Source organism: Peromyscus maniculatus, chromosome 19, assembly GCF_049852395.1.
Source record: "Peromyscus maniculatus bairdii isolate BWxNUB_F1_BW_parent chromosome 19, HU_Pman_BW_mat_3.1, whole genome shotgun sequence".
Lineage (NCBI taxonomy): Eukaryota > Metazoa > Chordata > Mammalia > Rodentia > Cricetidae > Peromyscus > Peromyscus maniculatus.
Genome location: NC_134870.1, coordinates 72203683 through 72222910, shown reverse-complemented (window position 1 = coordinate 72222910; position 19228 = coordinate 72203683). Strand labels below are relative to the sequence as shown.

Sequence of the window (19228 nt, the reverse complement as noted above, 5' to 3'; positions counted from 1 at the left end):
TGTGGTGTGGAGATTAAACCACTTTTTATCAATGCATCGGATAATCAAAAATTTGAGTTTTCTTTAAAAAAAAAGTCAGGATACAAAATTATATGTTTTGTGAAGACAGACCCCTTTTATGTAAAATACTTGCATATCCACACCCATTTATTTAGACAGTGTCTCTGGATCATTGGTGTATGATACAAGATTTTCAAGGGTGCAAGTAACTTCAGATGACTTCATTTGTACAAGCCGAGGGCTCTCGGGGCCCTGTCTAGCCGGCTGTTCCTGGGGTTGCACTGAGCGTGACTTCCAAAGGGGGTAGAACTGAACTGAGGATGTGTACAGAGTTTTGGGTCAGTCCCGAGTGCACATCTGTAGCAGGCAGTCGCAGCCCCTGCATCAGATGTCAGAGACCCCGTGGGCAGCAGAATCACGGTGACATCTGCAGTTCCGACCCCAGGAGGGCGGCCGTGGACAAATGGTATTCAGCCAGCTTCCTCCTCCAGCCTGGTCCCCATCTCTGATTCGAGATGCAGTCAGTCCTGTGGGGTTTGAGAGATGTCTGATTTACGGTGAAAATTTCCAACCAGAGTTGATGGTCTTAAATGTGTAAGTCACCCTTCGCCCTGCCCCTTTTCACAATTCTCTGTCTTTTTGGTCTGCCTGTCACTCTCTTTTTAAGAATTTCCTAGGGGGTGGAAAGCAGTTCTTTTCATTGTGAAGCTTTCTTTTTCTGTTCACAGTGAAGTGTAGTCTTTCTGTGTGGACATAAGCAACGTCTATGCACACGTGTGACACACGATGAAAAGCTGCAGGTGTGGGCGGCTTTGCAGTGCCCCCCCCCACGCCTGGGTACCCATGCCGCTTCTGGCTCTGAGGACTGTGGCCCCACAGCCCTGGAAACACACCCCCTCCTGGAAGCAGGAGGCTGATCAGCTCCCATGGGGCGCCTTCCCCAGGATGCCGGCCTCCCTCCCAGCCCAGCCCTCTGCTCGCCACCGCTCTTCCTTCCGCCCGCCCCGACAGCTGCTGGAAACGGGGTGTGTGACATACACAGGAAACAGCCCTGACAGGCATAGTGTGAGCTGCGAGTGCATGGCAGCACTTCCAGAGTCAGGAAGTCTGTCCCTTTTGTCATGTCGTTCTGAAGCCGCAGCCCGAAGCCGGCCAAGCTCTGCCATCAGCCTTCCTCGGTGCTAAGCAAATGCAGGTGCTCTGGGCACTCACTACCGTGTGTTTGCGAGTCAGGTTCCTGCAGGGGTGGCCCGGCTTGTACCTGCATGGTGACAAACTCAGGTGCGGCTCGTTAGGATTGGAATGGAAACAAAGCACATGTCAGTCTGGAGGAGGAAGTGGGTCCAGCGGCTCTCTCTTTCTCCTGGGTCTGCTGTAACTGAGCATTGCAGGGTAGGTTATTCCCAGAGCCCCATTTGGCCAAGGGTGCCTCTCAGGGTTTCCTGTAGAGGAGGGAGACCTTTACTGTTCCTAGCAAAGGGTATCCAGAACCCTGTCATCCCCTTGGTTATCTCCTGGCTACAAGCTGGCTATCTGCACCTCTTCCGTTGCTCTGGGCAGTCGATTCCGTTAGCATTTTGAAGACTGGCTGATTTCTTTTATTCATGAAGCACGCACGGGCAAGCTGTGACTACATATGGTAACATAGTAACCATGGCCTTATGGAGACTTGGATGACGCTGAGGATACTCCGTCTGACAGCAGCGGTGAGGGCTGATCCGCTGAGAGTGTCTCAGGTACAGCATGGACAACTGTGCCTGGGTGTCTACCTGCACTTAAAGCTCCTCTCTTCCTTTGCAGCCCGTCTTTACCCGCCCTTGACTGGCAGCTGCCATCCCACTCTGGTCCATATGAGCTTCGGATCGAGGTGCAGCCCAAGTCGCACCACAGGGCTCACTATGAGACAGAAGGCAGCCGGGGGGCTGTGAAGGCCTCAGCTGGAGGACACCCCGTCGTGCAGGTATGGCGTCTTCTGTGACCTGCCAACAGCCCCATACCTTGGCATTTCTCAGTCTAAAACAGTTTTGCATCCACAGCTGGGGGACCTTCCTCAAACTTTAAACACAGCCTCCTCCGAGCCAGTTAGTTAGACGTTGGCTGCTTGCATATCTCATTTCCTTCTGTGTAGGGATGCTCCTTATCTTCAGTAAGCCTATGTCCCAATGAACCCTCGATAGACTGAAAATGCCAAAAGTCAAAATGCATTCACTATACCTCACTGACCATGCACAGGTCCCGCATAAGCAGAATGTCAGCCACTCCTCTCTTCACAGAGGGGCCGGCTGAGCAAAACTCGAAATTCAGACTGTCGTTTTTCTGAGTGGGTATCACTTTCACACTAGCATAGAGCTACAGGGAACCCGGTAAGCGGGACTGTGGTGAGTCAGGAGCTGTCCGTGGGTGCCATACAGTGCTTCTCATCACATCTGCAATGGTTCTGAAGGCTCACCCCAAACAGACGGACTTGCAGGTCTGGCTGCATTGCACCGGCTCTTCTGCAGCTCTTCTGCAGCTGGTTCTTCTCTTTCCAAACTCTGCACCCCTGCAGCAGATGCATACTCTCCACATACGTGGGATTGGTGGGCAGCCTATGCTCGTGAGCCTGCCCGGAGGTGTTAGGGGTAAGGTCTGAGAGAGCAGGTGACGAGCCGGAGTTCTGAGGGGAAGGTGGCTGAGATGGGCACGGTCACGCCTGTAGAACTCTGGGGAAGGAAAAATACTCGCTTAGAGGGGAGATACAATGCTCACCCGTGCTGGCCAGGAGGCACGTTGGAAACTAGGGGGCCCAGCAGCATCACAGATCCGGCTTGCCCCTTCTCCCCCTGGACATCAGTGCGACATCCCAATGGGCTGTGTGAGGTTGTCTTTGCTGCCCTGTGCCGCACCTGTCCCCTTGTGCGCTTTGGACCCCAAGACATGACTGTTTTAAGTGGCACCAAGAAATGCTTGTTCTCTGCCTGGCTCTGGTCACATGGTGACATAGAGAGCTCTTTACCCCAGTACCCCAACATCATAAACCCAGGTGCCCAACCCTGTTATTTTCAGGACCGATGCAAACTGGAAGGGGGTACTCAGCAGGGAACCAGGTACTTTTATTTTATTCCATTTAGGTAAATAAAAAGCTGGCAAAGGCAGGAGGTGCCGGAGACAAATGGCTGTTTGCCAACGCAGCAATCAGCCCCATGGAATGGGCCAGGCGAGGTGCAGAAATGAAGCACTTTAGTGGGGCTTGTGGGTGATATTAAGGCGATATTTGTGGCCCGCGTGCCTGATGCCAATTAATACCTACTTTGTTAGCGGCTTGATGTGATAAAATGCAGGAGACACCGGTACACAGCAGCCAGCTTGACATTTTAAGTTTCTACCTTCCCAGGTGGAAGTCAGGTAGAGCTGGCCCTCAGCTGTGCAGGGTAACTACAGGTATTTACCTCTCCTTTCCTGCTGCGGTCTTCACTGAATGAAAGTGCATTATTGCTGAATGGAACAGGTTTTAATAAGAGAGGAAATAAGTCCGTTAAAGAAAGGCAGGAAAGTAAGTGGAGAGATAATGGCCAAGCTCCTCCACTTACTTGGATCATACAGGCAAGGGGCTCTGGGGAGGGGGGTGCAAATACTGTGCCTTCATCAGAACGATGAAGCTGTGGATACGAGTCTGCGCCTTTTTGGGTTTGGGCTGATGGTGGTTATAAGAATCTCAGCTGCTTTGGGGAAATAAAGCCAGGAGGAGTGTGGGGAGCCCCTGTGTTTGGGGGAATTCGTTGTCTGCCAGCCTCTGATACTCGTTACCCGTGTGTCAGATGCCGAGTTGACATGCTGCCCCTGGAGAACCAGGCTCCGGGCATCTTGGGCACAGGGCAACATTTTTCTCTCAGTGCAGATGATATCCAGGAAATTGAGGCATTTCTGAGGAATGGTGAAATTTAAAACAGCGTTTAAGAAGCACCCTCTGAATTATTTAAAGTGGTGTTAAGGGAAGGTGGTAAAACCAGGTCAGGCTGGCTCTGCTTCCACAGAACAGCCACCCCCTTCCTCAACAGCGTCGAAAGGCAAAGAAAAACAACCCCTAACCAAAAATGCTAGGTTCCGTCTCACGTCTCATAGTGAGAAATTAGGAACCCAAGGAGTTTTCTGGAATATTCTCACCAAGTAAGCTCACACCTATGCCAGTGTGTGAGGTAAACAGCTAAAAAGAGGGTATTTTAGGGTATTTGTTTTCTTTTTTTGGCTGGTGGACCACAAATTAGGTAAAAATAGAATTTGCACGTAATTATGAAACACACAAAAATAGGAAATTCTCTTGGTTGCCATGAAAGCGCCGTAACCACAAGGCTCTACCCCAGGCTCCTGGGTTGTTGTGACACACCCTTCAGTGCCACCAGCCCCGCCGTCAGACCTTCCGGCTCTCAGAGGTGGGCACACTGCACGGCAGTCTGGGTGAGGCCACGGACCAGTCCACATATCCGCGGTGCAGCCACTGCAAGAGCCATGTTGTGGCTAGTGGTGTCTACTGCGTCCCTGCCTGTTCGGGTCTTCCGCCTCACTCCTGAGCTCCTAGAAGCTCCGGTCTCCTCAGCACGGTCCCTGTAGTGGATCCGGCACCACGGTTTCCTCTGTGTCTCAAGAAGTCTGTCCATAAAGACAGCAGCAATCTGCAGGACGGAAAACCCTAGTGGTGCTCAGGAGGGGAACGGTAAAAGGGAGGAAGACGTGCCCCTCAGACCCGGGGTCCAGAAAGAGGCGTCGGGTCAGTGATCCTCTTCCTTGGACCACGCAGACCAGACTCGGGCATACTGGTGGAGTCAAAGGTCATGCATTTCAGAAAAGGAAGGGGCATCTGCCTCTGGCCTAACTTCGCTTTCAGTGGAGAGGCCAGTATCTGTGAAGGACCTGCCTGAACAATCAGCGGTCCGGTTGGAGGCTTAGGACTCTCCCCCTGGCATAGACTTGCATTTTGATCGTGCTCTCTTCTTGGGGCTCATTATCCCCCACCAGGAGGGTGTCACATCTGCTTTTGTCCATGGATGTCTTTTTTCACGCCTCGGTCTGAGTATCCAAAATGGCCACAGGCTCCCCACTAGCCATTTCGTGATCACCACGCTACCCACTCTTCCAAAACACTGGCTTCATAATCTGACGTTATCTAAAAAACGTCATGCCAAGTCGGAATGGGCAACCACAGGTTATTCTGGACTCAAGGAGGGGTTGGTAAGGGCTTACCTATCGGCTTTCCTGGCAGTGCCCAGGACCAGTTCAAGAGCCACCTTGCAGTGGACATGTTCTGTGCAAAGTCTGTGGGGGATGTCCTTGGTGCTATGGTGGCTCCCTTCCCCTCCCCCCAGTTACCACTGTCTTCCATTTGTTACCAAGACAGGCACTCCTACATCTGTCTACAGTGTGCTGTGGTCTTGCCACACTGTAACCAGTGGGAAAGGCCGAAATTTTCCTTGGCTATGAAACTTGCCTTGGTAGAACAGATGCCTCAAATACTCTAAGGTAGAGGCATCTGCCTCTCCAGCTCTCCAAAGTAAGACGTCATTATTGAGCATCATCCTATCCAGCAAGGACCCTCCTGACCTTGATCTGGCCTCTGGCTTTCAGGTCTCCATGTCTGTTGGGTCGTGGCCACCACTGACAGAAGTGGCTGAGGATCCAAATTCTCCAGAAGCGAGGCAGGGGATGTCTAGGTTGGGCCTAGAGTGAACTATGGCCTTGTGGGCTCCTACCTTTAGGGGCCCCCACTGCAGCGCATCGTGGGGTCTGAAGATCATCTCCCACCCCAGGGGTCACATCATCCAGCTCTGTTTACCAATCACCAGATGACTTGTCTGATAGCATCTGCACATCACACACAAGCCCGCTCTGCTTGAATAATTAATAGGCCACTGAAATATGAACACTCAGAAGCTGGTCAGTTCCTAACATTTAGGTTTGCAGCACGGGACTCGCCATTCAGGACGGTGGCCAGCGTAGCCCCTGCCTGGCCATGAAGGATTCAGATCAAAGTGCCGCGCAGACCGTGGCCCAGACGGGTGACGCTGGACTCTGTGGATATAAGTCAGATACTCTCAGGGCACAGACAACAGGGACTTGAGAATCTAAAGGAACTGGGGCAGAGTCGTAGAGGAAGCCATGATAAGCATTGGCTTGTGCTCCGACACAGAAGCCAGGCAGAGGCCAGTGGAGTCTCATGGCCTTAGGGACCCTTCAGAGGTCACTTAGCTTGCCCCCTCCCCCTTATAGGTTCGTGGCAGATGCTTTTTGTATCATACAAGACATTTGACAGCTAAGGACATCCACTAGGAGATGACTTGCATTTCTCCGGTTGTTAAAATTGTCTTCGCGCCAGGCTGTTGTTATAATTACGTTTCTTTCTTGGTGGTGTCTTTCCTCAAGTCCCAGGGGAGGTTTAGAGTGGTAAAAATATTATGAGAAGTGGGTTTGTGAGGGGTGTCTGACCTGTGGTCACAAGGTACCTTATCATTTGGTTTAGTGGCCTGGGATGCTCTGTCATGTGTGAACCTGCTTCCCCCGGTCTCCTAGGCCTCTCCTCTGGAATACACATACCCGGAGGCTAACAGAGAGCCAGGGTCCTTCCAGGGCCAGTGAGGGGTTTGCTAGGTATTCCGATCAGAGCAGCAGGGGGTTGGACAGAGTGGGAATAACGCAGCACTTCACTCTGCCTGGAGCAGCAAGCTGCTAAAACATGCATGTCACAGAGGTCTAACTGCAGCCCTGACCCCAGAGCATAAACATGCTGGCCCTGGTCTACACAGAGCCAGCCGACCTGCGTGGTCTGGATTAATTTTTTATGGATCAGCCTGGACAGTGCACGGAGTCCTCTCTCCTTTCAGGACATTTCAATGCAAACACTCTGTCATCCCTGCCCACCATGCACAGGCTGACTCTCCCGTCCATGCTCACCATACACAGGCTGACTCTCCCATCCCTGCCCACCATGCACAGGCTGACTCTCCCGTCCCTGCCCACCATGCACAGGCTGACTCCCTGGTCCCTGCCCACCATGCACAGGCTGACTCTCTTCATCCCTGCCCACCATGCACAGGCTGACTCTCCTGGTCACCTAGATAGTGCCTCTCCCTTCTGCACATGTACTCAGCACCATGTCCATTGTTCAGCAAACACAGGGGTTTCATGAGAATCCCTCCTGAGCACACTGCAGCTTTGCTTACTGTACGAGCTCCCAGTGGCAAAGCTAAGAGCAGACAGACAATTGGTGGTGAGAGATGAATTGTTGTACTGGGAAGACATCTGGGGACAGCTCTCAGACCAGTGTGACAGTGGAGTGGAGGTGGCCCTGTCTGCTTCCTCAGTCTACAGTAGTGGACTTGAAAAAAAACTGTCTGGCCTCGGTTTAGTTCCACCGATGTACTCAAGGCGGGGACTTCACACGGGCTCCCAGCATCCCCTTGTGAGCCCACTTCAGACCCTTACCATCCAGCAGAGTGGGAAGCAGTGAGGTCACCATGTGTGCCTGGGAGCAAAGGCAAGGCAAGGCTACAAGCAGAACCCTCCCCCCTGAAACAAGGAGCCTCCAGGCCTGCCACCAAGTCCCCAAAGCTGACTTGAGAGCCGTGGCTTCTTTGATCCAGGCTAGGGAGAGTTTAAATGATGACATCTTGGGCACATAGCCTGCAGATGGTTCTCTAGTTACATGCCAGCTGAGGTCCTCCTGAGTTAGGGTCCAGATGAGACAGGTCTAGTCAAGCCCCTCCTCTCCCCTAGGATCTCAGACACCGTCCTTGGGTACAGGTGAGATGAGGACCGTGGGAATGGAGACAAAACAGGAGCTAACACCTCTAACAACAGTGACAGCAGGAAGGGACACATCTCGAGCTGGCTCCTGGCCGTGCGTGGACCCTCTTCCTGGTGACTCTGTGGCTTTCCTTGGCCCCAAGGACCCAGAGGCACCACAAATGTCACCGTCTACCCACGGGCAGCTGTTCAGAGGTGAAGAAGATACAAATAGTGGTGAGAAGCTGCAGCTGTAGCCATCGTTCTCTCGGGAAGGACTGGCACTTTCTGAGTCTGTCCTTTGGCAGTCCCCACTCAGGCCACCACGGGAGGTGGGGGTGGAGAGGGACTATTGTTGAGTGCCTGCCCTGGCCTAGTGGCCTTGTTCCTGCCACCCAGGAGAACACTGGGCTCCTTGCTGTGTGGATGGAGGTAGTTTGCTCTGCATCGGCATGGATGGCCGCAGGCCTTGCCTAGGCAGCCTCACAGTCAGGACCTCACTGGTCATGTGGGTAGATGTCCTCAGCATGGCCCCCAGGGCTGAGAGAAGGAACAGATGATCTGGAATGGCATCATGGTATCAGTGCCCTGAGAAGCCTTGATGAATTTTGAGTATCTTCAGTCCTTCATATCGCATCCTACATCCTCCCTCAGCATTCTCGAGGCTCTCATAGTTTAACGGCAAGGGTTAGATTCTCTTACATGTGCCCCATGGATGCTTAATGCATGGCCACTGAATCATGCTATCCACACTGTAAACAGCCAAACTCACCAGAATGCTGGCTGCCACAGGCTGGATTCTGCAAGGTAGAGGGGTTGGGGTTCAGGGCAGCAGCCATATTTTCTGGGATTTCCTTGCGTGTCTGGGCCTGGTGTCACCATGGTAGCATGTTGTAACACATTGCATGGCATGGTATAGGTGGCTGCTCCTGAGGGGCCCCTGCCCTGTGTACAAGGTAAGCACTAGCCTAGCATGTCATTGTGGAGCCTGGGTGATTCCCAGGAGGGTGTACAGGCGGCTGCTTCCTGAGTCTATTGTGGCCTCTGAGGTGCTGAGGGAGGGAGGAGCCTGTGCTGGGAGTTTCTGTACCTGCTTGCCAGCTTTGCAAGAGGAATCTGCTGGCTTTTGGTGCCTCTTTCCTTGGATTTGGGTGGACAGAGAGTAGGTGAAGGCTGCCATCTGCAGGGCCGGCCTCAGGGATGCTTCGTGCCACGCTTAACACAGAGATGATGCAGGCTGATGTGCCTGGGGCTGATTGGGCTGTGATTCCTGGCCATGATGACAGGTCCTGAGGACACTGAGGCCCTGTGGGCCCTTATAAACCTTCTTTGCAGGAGCTGAGAGGTGGGTGGTGAGGTTTGTCCCACCGGCATGCTGCCTGAGTTTGTACCTGTCTTTCTCCCCGGCCCCTTTCAACCCCTCAGGGTAGGCGGCAGTCAGTCCTGCACAGTAGTCCCATTGGTCTTGCGCAGCACAGATGGACCCTGATTCAGTCACATGGCCTTGGTTTAAAATTCCCACAATATCTGCTTGATACCCAGATCTTGAAGGAGGATCCCATCCACTTCTATCCAAGGAACCTTCAAGTAAGGGAGGTTTCCAGTAAGGGGGTTGGATGGGGCTCCCGCTCTCCCGAGTCAGCATGCAAGGCAGGAAGGTGGCCATTGGGGGGAGAGCAGAGAAGCTGAGCTGGAGGCCTCCCTAAGGAGCAGGCCTACGATCCACACCCAGGTGCATCCTGGCTGTGGTTGTGAATGGTGTGCTTCAGATGTCCACTCTGAGCTGTGCTGTGGGTCCCGCCTCATGGGTCATAGAATTCACATCTGATGGAGGTCTGAGGCTTGGGGAAAAAAGTCAGGAAACTGGTTTTTCCTTGACCTGCCACATTCCCATACCCCACCTCCTGTCTGCCCCCAGCTTCTTCAGCACAGGAAAGGAAACACGAAATTTGTGAGTGAATTAATTCCTAGGATGGAGCCAAAGCTTACTTTGCAGGACCCTATAAGAAAGTGACCTCAGGACTGAGGGCACGTCAAGAATCTGCACATACACAGGGCTACTCGAGCCTCCCAGATGAAGACCAGGAGCCTGGGTTCTAAAACCTAACAGGCCAAACACCTGCTCAGTTCAAGCTGCAGGAGAGCCATGAAGCTCACAGTCCGTTTCTGAAAGCCGTGGAGTGTGGCTTCCTCCTTGAGAACCTACACCAGGACCTTTTGTGGGAGAAACTGTACCAGGTGCTGGGGAGGGGACAGGCCCTGGGAAGTGGGAGGTTGGATTCACAGGCCTCTGTAAGGAAGGGAAGGCATGCTTGAGCCCTCTGCTCCCGTCGAAAGCTTTCTCCACATGGGGATGGTTCGCTGTAGTGGAGATGAAGCTTGGGTCCTTGGGTATTCTAGGCAGGCATGCTACCACTTGGCTACACCCACAGCCCTGAGACATTTTTAAGTAAATTAGACAACTGATTATTAGAGGCCTGGAACAGCCTCAGGCCCTCAGCAAGGTGGGGAGACTTCGCCAATGGAAATCAAGGCCCCATAAAGGTGTGGCATGCGTGGTTCTCAGTGAGGGCCCAGCAGGCATTATCCGTGTGTGTGGTCTCTGGCATTCATGCCCTTGAAATATTTACATGGATACACCCATTTTGGTTCTTATTTTGTTTTTAAATTTTTTGCCTTCTCAGAAAGGTAGAGAAAGTTCGTACATGAGAAGACCTGAAGGAGCTACGTGCAGCCTCTCACGGCTCCCCTGTGCTGCTCCTAGCTGTGGGCTGCTTCTGGAAGAGGCCATGTGTATACTGGCCACTATCCCTCAGGATCTGGGGGACAACTGTAGGCCTCACTTTGTCTGTGTTTATAAATATGGTGTTGATCTTTAGTGTGATCACTGTTCTCATAGGAGGAGTCCTCAGAATTACATGGTATAAATTAAGTACTGCTGTAGGTTCATGACACATACATGCACACGTAAAACCAAGTGCACACATTTCCATAAACATGTGCTTGCTCACCCAGGCATGCATTCATGAAGCAAATGCACACGCTCTGAAACACATGTGTACTCATACAATTCAGGGTCAAATGCACACCACACACACACACACACACACACACACACACATTCATAACAAACACATGTACACAGTCCCATTTAGGTAATATTCACACCTACTTATATGTTCATACATGTATAAACACATGCACAGACATACACAAATAGGTGCACACATATCACATATATCAGTGCATACACACACACACACACACACACACACACACACACACACACACACACACACACACACATACTTGTAACACCCTGAAAGCCAGGGGATGTTTTCTTTGCAGACAGAGCTGGTCACTAGCACAGATTCTGTGGGTGCCACACACTTGACCTTCTGTGCTAGGGAGCTGTGCCCAGAAGCTCTGCCCTGTGCCTGCCTCGTGGGGAAGCCCAGGGGCCTGATGTCCTGAAGCCCATTTGCTGGGACACAGGGGCTCAGGCAGCAAATGCCTAATAGTGTCAAGGGCCTCACCTAGTCATGCAGAACGGACAACGGTGTCTGTTTGGCATCCTTCCAGGTGCTGCTGAGTGGGTGAAGTTGTCTTTGGTTTTGTTTTGTTTTTGCAGTATTTGCTAGGCAGACTCTTTTACCACCGACCTACACTCCTAATCTCCCTTTTAACTTTTAATTTGGAAATAGCAGTCTCCTTGAGTTGCCCAAGCTGGCTTTGAATGTGTGATCCTCAGCTTCCCGAGGGCTGGGGCGATAGGCCTGCAGCACACAGCCTGGCTGGGAAGTTGAGCTTTCATTCTCCTACGGGGTGTCTGTGAGGGGTCCTGCCCTCGCTGGTCATTTCTTTCCTCCCAGTCAGGCACACGGGGGCATCTGGAGTGACAAACAGCTGGTGATGTCCCCATGCTGGTTGTTCTGGGGGGGGGGGGGCTCACCCATGCTAAAGAGCAGTAGCGCCCCAGGATCTGTGTCTCTAGCTAAAGCTGGTGTGGTAGCCCCCACCTCACTAGAGTGACATTTGGCTCCTGCCCTCTCAAGTTGTGGGACAGGAAGATGGGTCAGACCCGGCTCCCGTGGGTGCATCGAGGCCTCCAGGCCTCCAGGGCAGAGTGGTGAATTCCCAGGATGCCTCTGTGCCCTGCTAGGAGACCAGTGCTCTGCAGTCTCCAGGAGAGGGAAATAGAACTTCCAATAACAGAAACTTCCCGTCTCCTGGCAGGAGTGTTTGTAATGAGGAATTGGGGCTGAAAACAATCTGAGATAATGTGACTACAACACGAACTCTTAATTAACCAAGTAGAGGGAATTGGGTTTAAAAAATAGTGAAACCCACCCTGGGTGCGAGCCCCAGCACCAGAAGGAGGGAAAGTGAGACCAATTTGTGAAATGATTTCTCTTGTCTTCTGGGACGTGGTGGCATGCTAATGTTACTCGGGGTCTTAACTGCAAATTTCCCTTGAAGTTGATTGTCTCAAGTGCACATTATGACTTTGGTGGAAGAATGCCACATGACGGTGTCCTTTGCTGAGTAACCAAGTCGGAGTGACTGGCTGAAAGGCAGGCCATTTTCATCAGTTAATTGGCGCTGTTAATTCAGATCATCCACCAGGTATGAAGGTGTGCACGCTGGCCCAGCTCCAGCACTGAATAAATTTGTCCTCCATCAGTCTGTTGGCCTGTCATTTCCCTGGGTAAGTGCTGAGGTGGCACACAGGCTAAAAACAAACATTTTAATGCGCAGGAAACCGAGGAGTGCTTACGCCTTGCAAATGGAATAATGTATTTTGTTTCGTTTAGAGGGAAGCCGAGGAGGCTTCGGTTTGACAGGTAACTTTGTAAATGTTGTTCTGACAGACACTGTGAGAAGCCAGAGGCAGAAGGTCCATGCAGTGGGATGTGTGAAGTAGCTTAGATTTTCTTTTCTTAAAGTGAACTTCGTGCTTTAAATAATAGATATTTACCTCCCAGGTTAAGCCTTAAATATTCCTATTTTCACTGAAATGGCATGTTTCTAACGGATACAATTATACCGTGTTCACTGCCTTACATCCCTTAAGAAGCTTGGCATAGCAGGGGTCCCGGGGGAATTTTCAGTTGTCATTTTAAAGTCATCTGACCCAAGCCAGGCTGGGCTAGAGCCTTGGGCCACTCTGAGGATTGCCCAGCAAGAAGGTTTTGGTCATAGATTCCTTTGTGTGTGTGTGTGTGTGTGTGTGTGTGTGTGTGTGTGTGTGTGTGTGTGTGTGTGTTGTATTTCACAAGATAGAATACTAACGGGCACAACTTGTCCATGGATTTCTTCTTTTTATTTATTTATTTTTCAATACGTCATACTGTAAAACTGCTCTAGTCCAACAAAGAGTAATGGCTTCTTAGTTGATTCATCACATTGCAGGAGGCGAGGGCCTGGCTACCAGGTGTGAGGGGCCTGGACCAACCGACCTGGGTTGCTAACCCTTCTGGCCACCGTTTGCCAGGACTTACTTCTGTGTTCCGCACTCTGTTCCTGCAGATCTAGACAGTGCTAGGTGTGACCACTCTGGCCCAAGGGTGACAGAGGTAGCTAGCTTTCTGTGCTGGTGACCTTGGATGGGAGACTCTATGTAGCATTCATTCAGTCAGCCAGGCCCACAGCAAATTGGGGAGTCTGGGAGGAAATTCCCTGTACTCTTTGGCTCCACCAGACTTCATCAAGGATTTCCACTGTGTGGTCATCCCAGGGTGACCGAGGACTGGTGGTTGGCAGGCACCCTCCACACTCACATGTATGTGCCCTTGGTTCATAGCCTGCCTGAAAATATCGGCACAGGTGGTCAGTGAATCTGTCGGAAGTGACTGAGTTTGTGGATGCTGTGACTCCATGACAAAATAGAAACAGATGCCTGGCCCATAGCTCCTGAGCCAAGCTCAAAGAGAAATCTTTCCAACCTGATCCAGTGTACAAAATACATAAGGTACATGTCTATGAGTATGTGTGTGCGGACAGAAACACCACCACCACCACCACCACCACCACCACCACCACCACCCAGACTGTCTCATACATGGCTGACACTCATAAACCCCACCCCCCAGGTGATGGTCAGAGTCTCTGTTGGCTGTGCCAGATACATCCAGGGCTTGTCACAGGACCAGCATCAATTTTAAACATTAATCAGAGGCACTTGTAATGCTGCCCAGAGGTCCAGGGAGACAGAGTTTCCCTTGGAGCCACCTGCTGGTGTCACGGAGTGGCTGGTCATGCACACACCACAACCATCCTCACGCATCTTCGCAGCACAGGGTCCTGTCCCCACAGTGGTGACATCTGCATGGTGTCAGGCATGGGGACCAGTAGGCTGCTTCGACCCGCCTCTCCACCATACAGTCTGCGGTGAGCTCTTGATCCTGCGCTGTCCTGCGTGGTGATGTTCTCAGAAACAGTTCTTTCCCCTCTAGGGGAATCAGAGGAGGGTCTGCATGCTTTGCTAGCACGGTGTGGAGGGATGGTTCCTGCGGACTGAGCTGTGCTGTGGATACAGAAATGGGATGGACACAGAGCTCTCTGGGCCGTTTCTCACTCTCAAGTCTAAACCTTGATGTCGGTGCTGAGAAGCCTCTTGGGCTTAGGGGGCATGTGTAGGCTCACAGAAAGTTGTCCCCCCTTGCCTCACGGGGCTTTAAGTTGGGAAAACAGAAGGGTTTGCTGAAGAAAAATGATGGGGTGCAGGGTCAGCCCTCAGATGAGCTCCTCTCACTTTTGCCTTCTCAAAGTGGGCAATGGCTATCACCGCGTGTCGGTTCAGCTGGGAAAGGACAGGGGTCCGCCCAGCCCATGTGCCGCTCTGCCAGCCTCCACGTGGAAGCAATATGCTCTCCTTCCAGCTGGCAGAGGTGAACCCTTTGTAGGGCTCCTACTCCACCTGCCTCCTCTGCTTATTGAGGCAACAAAGCCTCGGGCCTCTGCCCCATTAGCCTCTGGTGAGTGGGGAACACATTTTTCTTGCCGCGGCTGCTGCTGGTGGCTGCGGCCTGATGATAATTGAACTTCAGGGTCTGGGTTGTACCTGTTTGAAGTACAGTCTTAGTCCCTGGGGCCTTTCATCTTGAGGTAGGGGTGGCACTGGCCGTGTGCCACATGCTGGTGGATCACAGGACCTAATGAAAGTCATGGTGCCCATGCCTCTCCTAATGAGCCACCGGCATGCATCGGGCCAGAGGCAGTGGCTGAGGCCTTTGCGGGAGGGACATGTGAGAGGTCCACCGCCTTGTAAAAACCCAATACCCAAGGCCCACATCAAAATCCAGCAGCAGCTAATTGCACTGTCTGATTTTCTGGTTCCCATTTCTAGGTTTCATTGTTTTTTTTTTCCCCCAATGTTTTAAAATGAAAGGCACAATCCTCTAACCAGCCCACAAGGCTGGAATTGTACTGGGAAGGCAAGAAATGGGTAGAGCATGGGATTCTCTGTAGCCCCTCTCTTCCCTGTTACCTCCCTTTCCCCTCCCAAGAATCGGTGGCTCCATTTCTTGTGGCTGAGGTTTTTCTCCATTAGGGTCTGTTCCTCCACTGGGCTTCACCATCTGTGCTTCGGGATCCTCAAAGACTGCTTGGTGCTTTCTGGAGGATGGTGTTCATCCCCCTCCTGTTTGGGGTTGCTAAAACCAAACTCCTCGTACCCCGGCAGCTCACCTCAGGTTTCCACCTGCATGTCACCCTCGGCTCTGAGTTCCAGCGCTCAGCCCTTCTGCCCCACTTGTGGCCAGGCCATTCTTCTGGGGCCTCCATGAGGGGCTGTGGGCTTAGCCACTGGTAAAGTGGGTGGCAGTGACCAGAGGATGCTATACCTAGTCATAGACTGAGTCCTCGAAGCCCATCACAAGCATGGGTGGCTCCTGATGCCCTACAGGACATATCATCCCACCCAGGCTTCCATCAGGACAGCCAGGCACTATGGGGCATTGGAAGCGTGGCCCATGGGGCGGGCAGATCTCAAGATTCTGGATAGAATGACTGGCGGGGAGACTACTAGGGGTGAGGCAGAGGAGCCAGAGCCATGCCTGCAGGCTGCCTTCCCTCAGCTTGTGTGGGTCTTTCTGTCTAACACGTTATCCCGGGATCCTCTGTGGTTGGGACCAGGGTCACCCTGTGCAGGCATATCGCCTGCACCTGTGAGGGGCTCTTGCATCGAATGCTCGTCCTGGGCTGGAGTGGAGGCGGTAGGCCCCTGGCTCTTGGCCTGATGGACTTTGAGTGGTCACACTGGTGTTTTTACTCACAGCTGTGGCTGTGGCTTGTCTGAAGAGAGAGCAGTGTAAGTCCTCTGTGGCCATAGTGTTGTGGTGGCTCTTTTCAAAGACTTCGAAATGAGTCCAGTGAGAAGAGAGATCAGGAGAACAGTAGGAGAGTGGGCAGACCCTCCAGGACCGAGCAGTTCTCAGGCCCGGTGGCCTCGGAGTCCTACAGGCCTCCCCCGGCTTTGCAGAGCCTTGGAGGCATCTTCCCACCCTGGGATACAGCATGAAGGGGCCCCCTTTGTCCACAGTCTCCCGAGGATGAAATACATGCCTTGGTCCCGACATTTGTTAGCTGATGACCAAGTGCAGTGCTGGAGACACACGGTGCTAATGACTAGCTGTTGCAGGAGGGAAGGTGCGCTGGGGACAAAGGACAGGGGAGTTGACACCCGGGGTGACCCCACTTCTAAGCTCTGGTTGTTTATCTTGAAGGATGACCATTTCCTTAGCACAAGGGCCACGTTATGGATTGTACCCTGAAATGTAGGTCACCCACCTGTGGCCTGGAAGAAGCATCTAGTTTATGTGGCCTGGTTTGAATTATGCAGACATGGTGGGATGGATAGTGACTACAGGCATGGGCAGCTCACTGTTGCCTCATCACTGGTTGCGAGATACTCTGTCCCCCTGACTAGCCAGCCGTGGGGTCAAAGGCGCAACTGGCATGGATAGGACATTTGTTGCCACCTCTTTCTGAAGGAGAGGTACACAGACATAACAGTCGTGAAAGGATGGCCGACACACGGTATGGTGTGTGTGTGTGTGTGTGTGTGTGTGTGTGTGTGTGTGTGTGTGTATGTGTATCATTGTACATGTTTAATTGTATATAATTTTTGTATATGATGTATGCACAATGTTTTATGGGAGTGTGTGTGATGATGTGCATGTGTACACATTTGCACATTGCCTCTAGGAGTGCATGTGAGCCCATGTGCACACTACCTATCTGGTTATACATGTGCAAGGGCATGTATGAGGTGTGCATTTGTACATTGGTGCATGTATGTGAACATGTGTTATGTTTGTTTGAAAAGAGGGCCAGGAGTGTTGAAATTCTAATCTATATTCCCAGGGCCTTTAGGATAGTGAGGCTCTATTTTATTTTATTTTTTGAGATAGGGTCTCACTGTGCAGCTCTGGCTGTCCAGACACTCTCTATGTAGGCTCTGGCTAGCTTTGAACTGAGAGATCTGCCTGCCTCTGCCTTGTAAGTGCTGGGATTAAAGGTGTGCACCACTATGCCCAGCTGCATTATGAATTTATAATTTTGGGAAGGACTAATATTACATTACAATAAGCTGGGGGACTGGGCGCTGGGCGCTGGGTGCTGGGCACAGCTTTCCTCTGCTGACAAATGGCCATTTTCCTGCAGTTTATGTGCGAAGTGCTTACTGGGAGTTCTTTTTTTTCTTCGCCAGCTACATGGTTACTTGGAAAATGAGCCGCTCACGCTACAGCTGTTCATTGGGACAGCAGACGACCGCCTGCTCCGGCCCCATGCCTTCTACCAGGTCCACCGGATCACGGGGAAGACTGTCTCCACCACCAGCCATGAAGCCATCCTGTCCAACACCAAAGTCCTGGAGATCCCTCTGCTCCCAGAAAATAACATGCGAGCCATGTAAGCTGGAGGCAGGGGGTGGGCGGCGGGTGCTGTGCCCGAGGGGACAGGCTCCCGGCTCTGCCCCAGCACCCAGTGCTCTGCTCCTAACTCCCAGGCCTCCAGCCCTGTGGCTCAGGCCTGAAGGAGCTTTACAAATAGTTATGACAACAGATTTGTTTAGTTCTGGGTTCTCAGTTGCTATGTATTGTGCCACCTACAAGCACTGTCTCAATCACGGGAGCTGTAAGTGCTGTTTCCAGTGCCTGCATTTAGCTCCTATTTACTTCTGAATGCAGCGGTGCTCGTTCAAGAAATGGCTGAGATAAACACTGAGAAAGTAGGGAAGGCAAGGCCTCTGGGCTGTGTTTCCACTCAGAGCTGCCGATGCGGCTGATGTGGCCAGGTGCGGTGTGCAATGCCCATACGGCACACAGTCAGCTTAGAAAGGAACTTATTAATAAGCATAGAACACATCACATAATGTTAGGTGGGGGCCCTATTCAGTTTTGAGAGCCCTGAACTGTTAGTGGAGCAGAGAGAACATGTGTTCTGGTAGTTCCCATGGGAGTCACACCGTACTGGAACCCCAGGCTGGGAACCGATAACGGCACACTTAAGCAGGGATCCAGGCGGCCATAACGAAAAAACGCAGATAAGTGAGACTGGGCACAGACTGGAGGGCTTGATGATATTGCTCTCAGGGATCTGAGGTGACATTCCAGCTGAGAGATGTCTGCCGAAGGGGCTGTATGAAAGCCTGGGCTCTACATGCAAAGACTGCTGGGTGTGAGTTTGCAGTGTGTGTTCACTCGTGAGGAGGCCAGCGTGGGGAGGGGGTGCAGATGAGGCAGAGGGGTAGGGCCGGATCACGTAACACCTTGTGTGTACTCTGATAAGTTCTTCATAACGTTAAGCCTTCTAAGACAAGGACAAAGGGAAGGCTTTCCATGTGCGTCAGCTTCTCGCCAGCCCAAGAGATGTACTCACTGGGACTTCATTGTCGATCCTTGGGCTCCCTTCTCCAGCTGTATAATTCAAATTTCCCAAGGACAGAGCCAGAACATCTCAGAGGAGCCAGGTTCAGCCACAACTCCTGTGCCCATTGTACCACAGCAGGCTCCAGCAGGAGACAGGGGGACAACCATCTGCAAACACAGCCACATAGCCCAAGACAGGTTCCAAAGGCTACATTTGTGTGTGTGCTGACCTACAGGTCCCCACACCACTGCTTGATGTGGGAGACACATGCTTGTTCTCCTCTTATATGGGGAAAGAAGAGGTATTGGTTTTGATACATCAAGACTTTTGTAATGTTTGGGACATTTTACTGGACTCTAGGTTTGAATGAAATTATGAAGTAAAATGAAGTTATGGGAAATCTTAGAAGAAAAGTTTCACAAACCATAGAAGATATTAAAGTGAACAAAAGGAATAATGTCCCAGGCCTTGAATATGTTAGCTGGAGCACTACAGGACACACGGGAAGGCACATCCTTTCCAGGCTTTTCCTCTCAGAGCTGTTCTGCAGGGTCTGAGATGTCTGGGACGGCGAGCGTCTGGTCTCCGGGGCCCCGGGTGG

The 19228-nt window shown here is 52.0% G+C and overlaps 1 protein-coding gene across 4 annotated transcripts in view; it reads left to right on the top strand.

Moving 5' to 3' along the window:
- Positions 1-19228, top strand: part of Nfatc1 (nuclear factor of activated T cells 1) — a 113595-nt gene that overhangs the window by 29790 nt on the left and 64577 nt on the right. For all 4 annotated transcript variants that reach the window (XM_006973876.4, XM_006973878.4, XM_006973877.4 and 1 more), the window contains exons 3-4: positions 1801-1960; positions 17465-17667. In XM_006973876.4, the coding sequence (XP_006973938.1) occupies positions 1801-1960; positions 17465-17667 (363 nt within the window). The remainder of the gene's footprint in view (positions 1-1800; positions 1961-17464; positions 17668-19228) is intronic.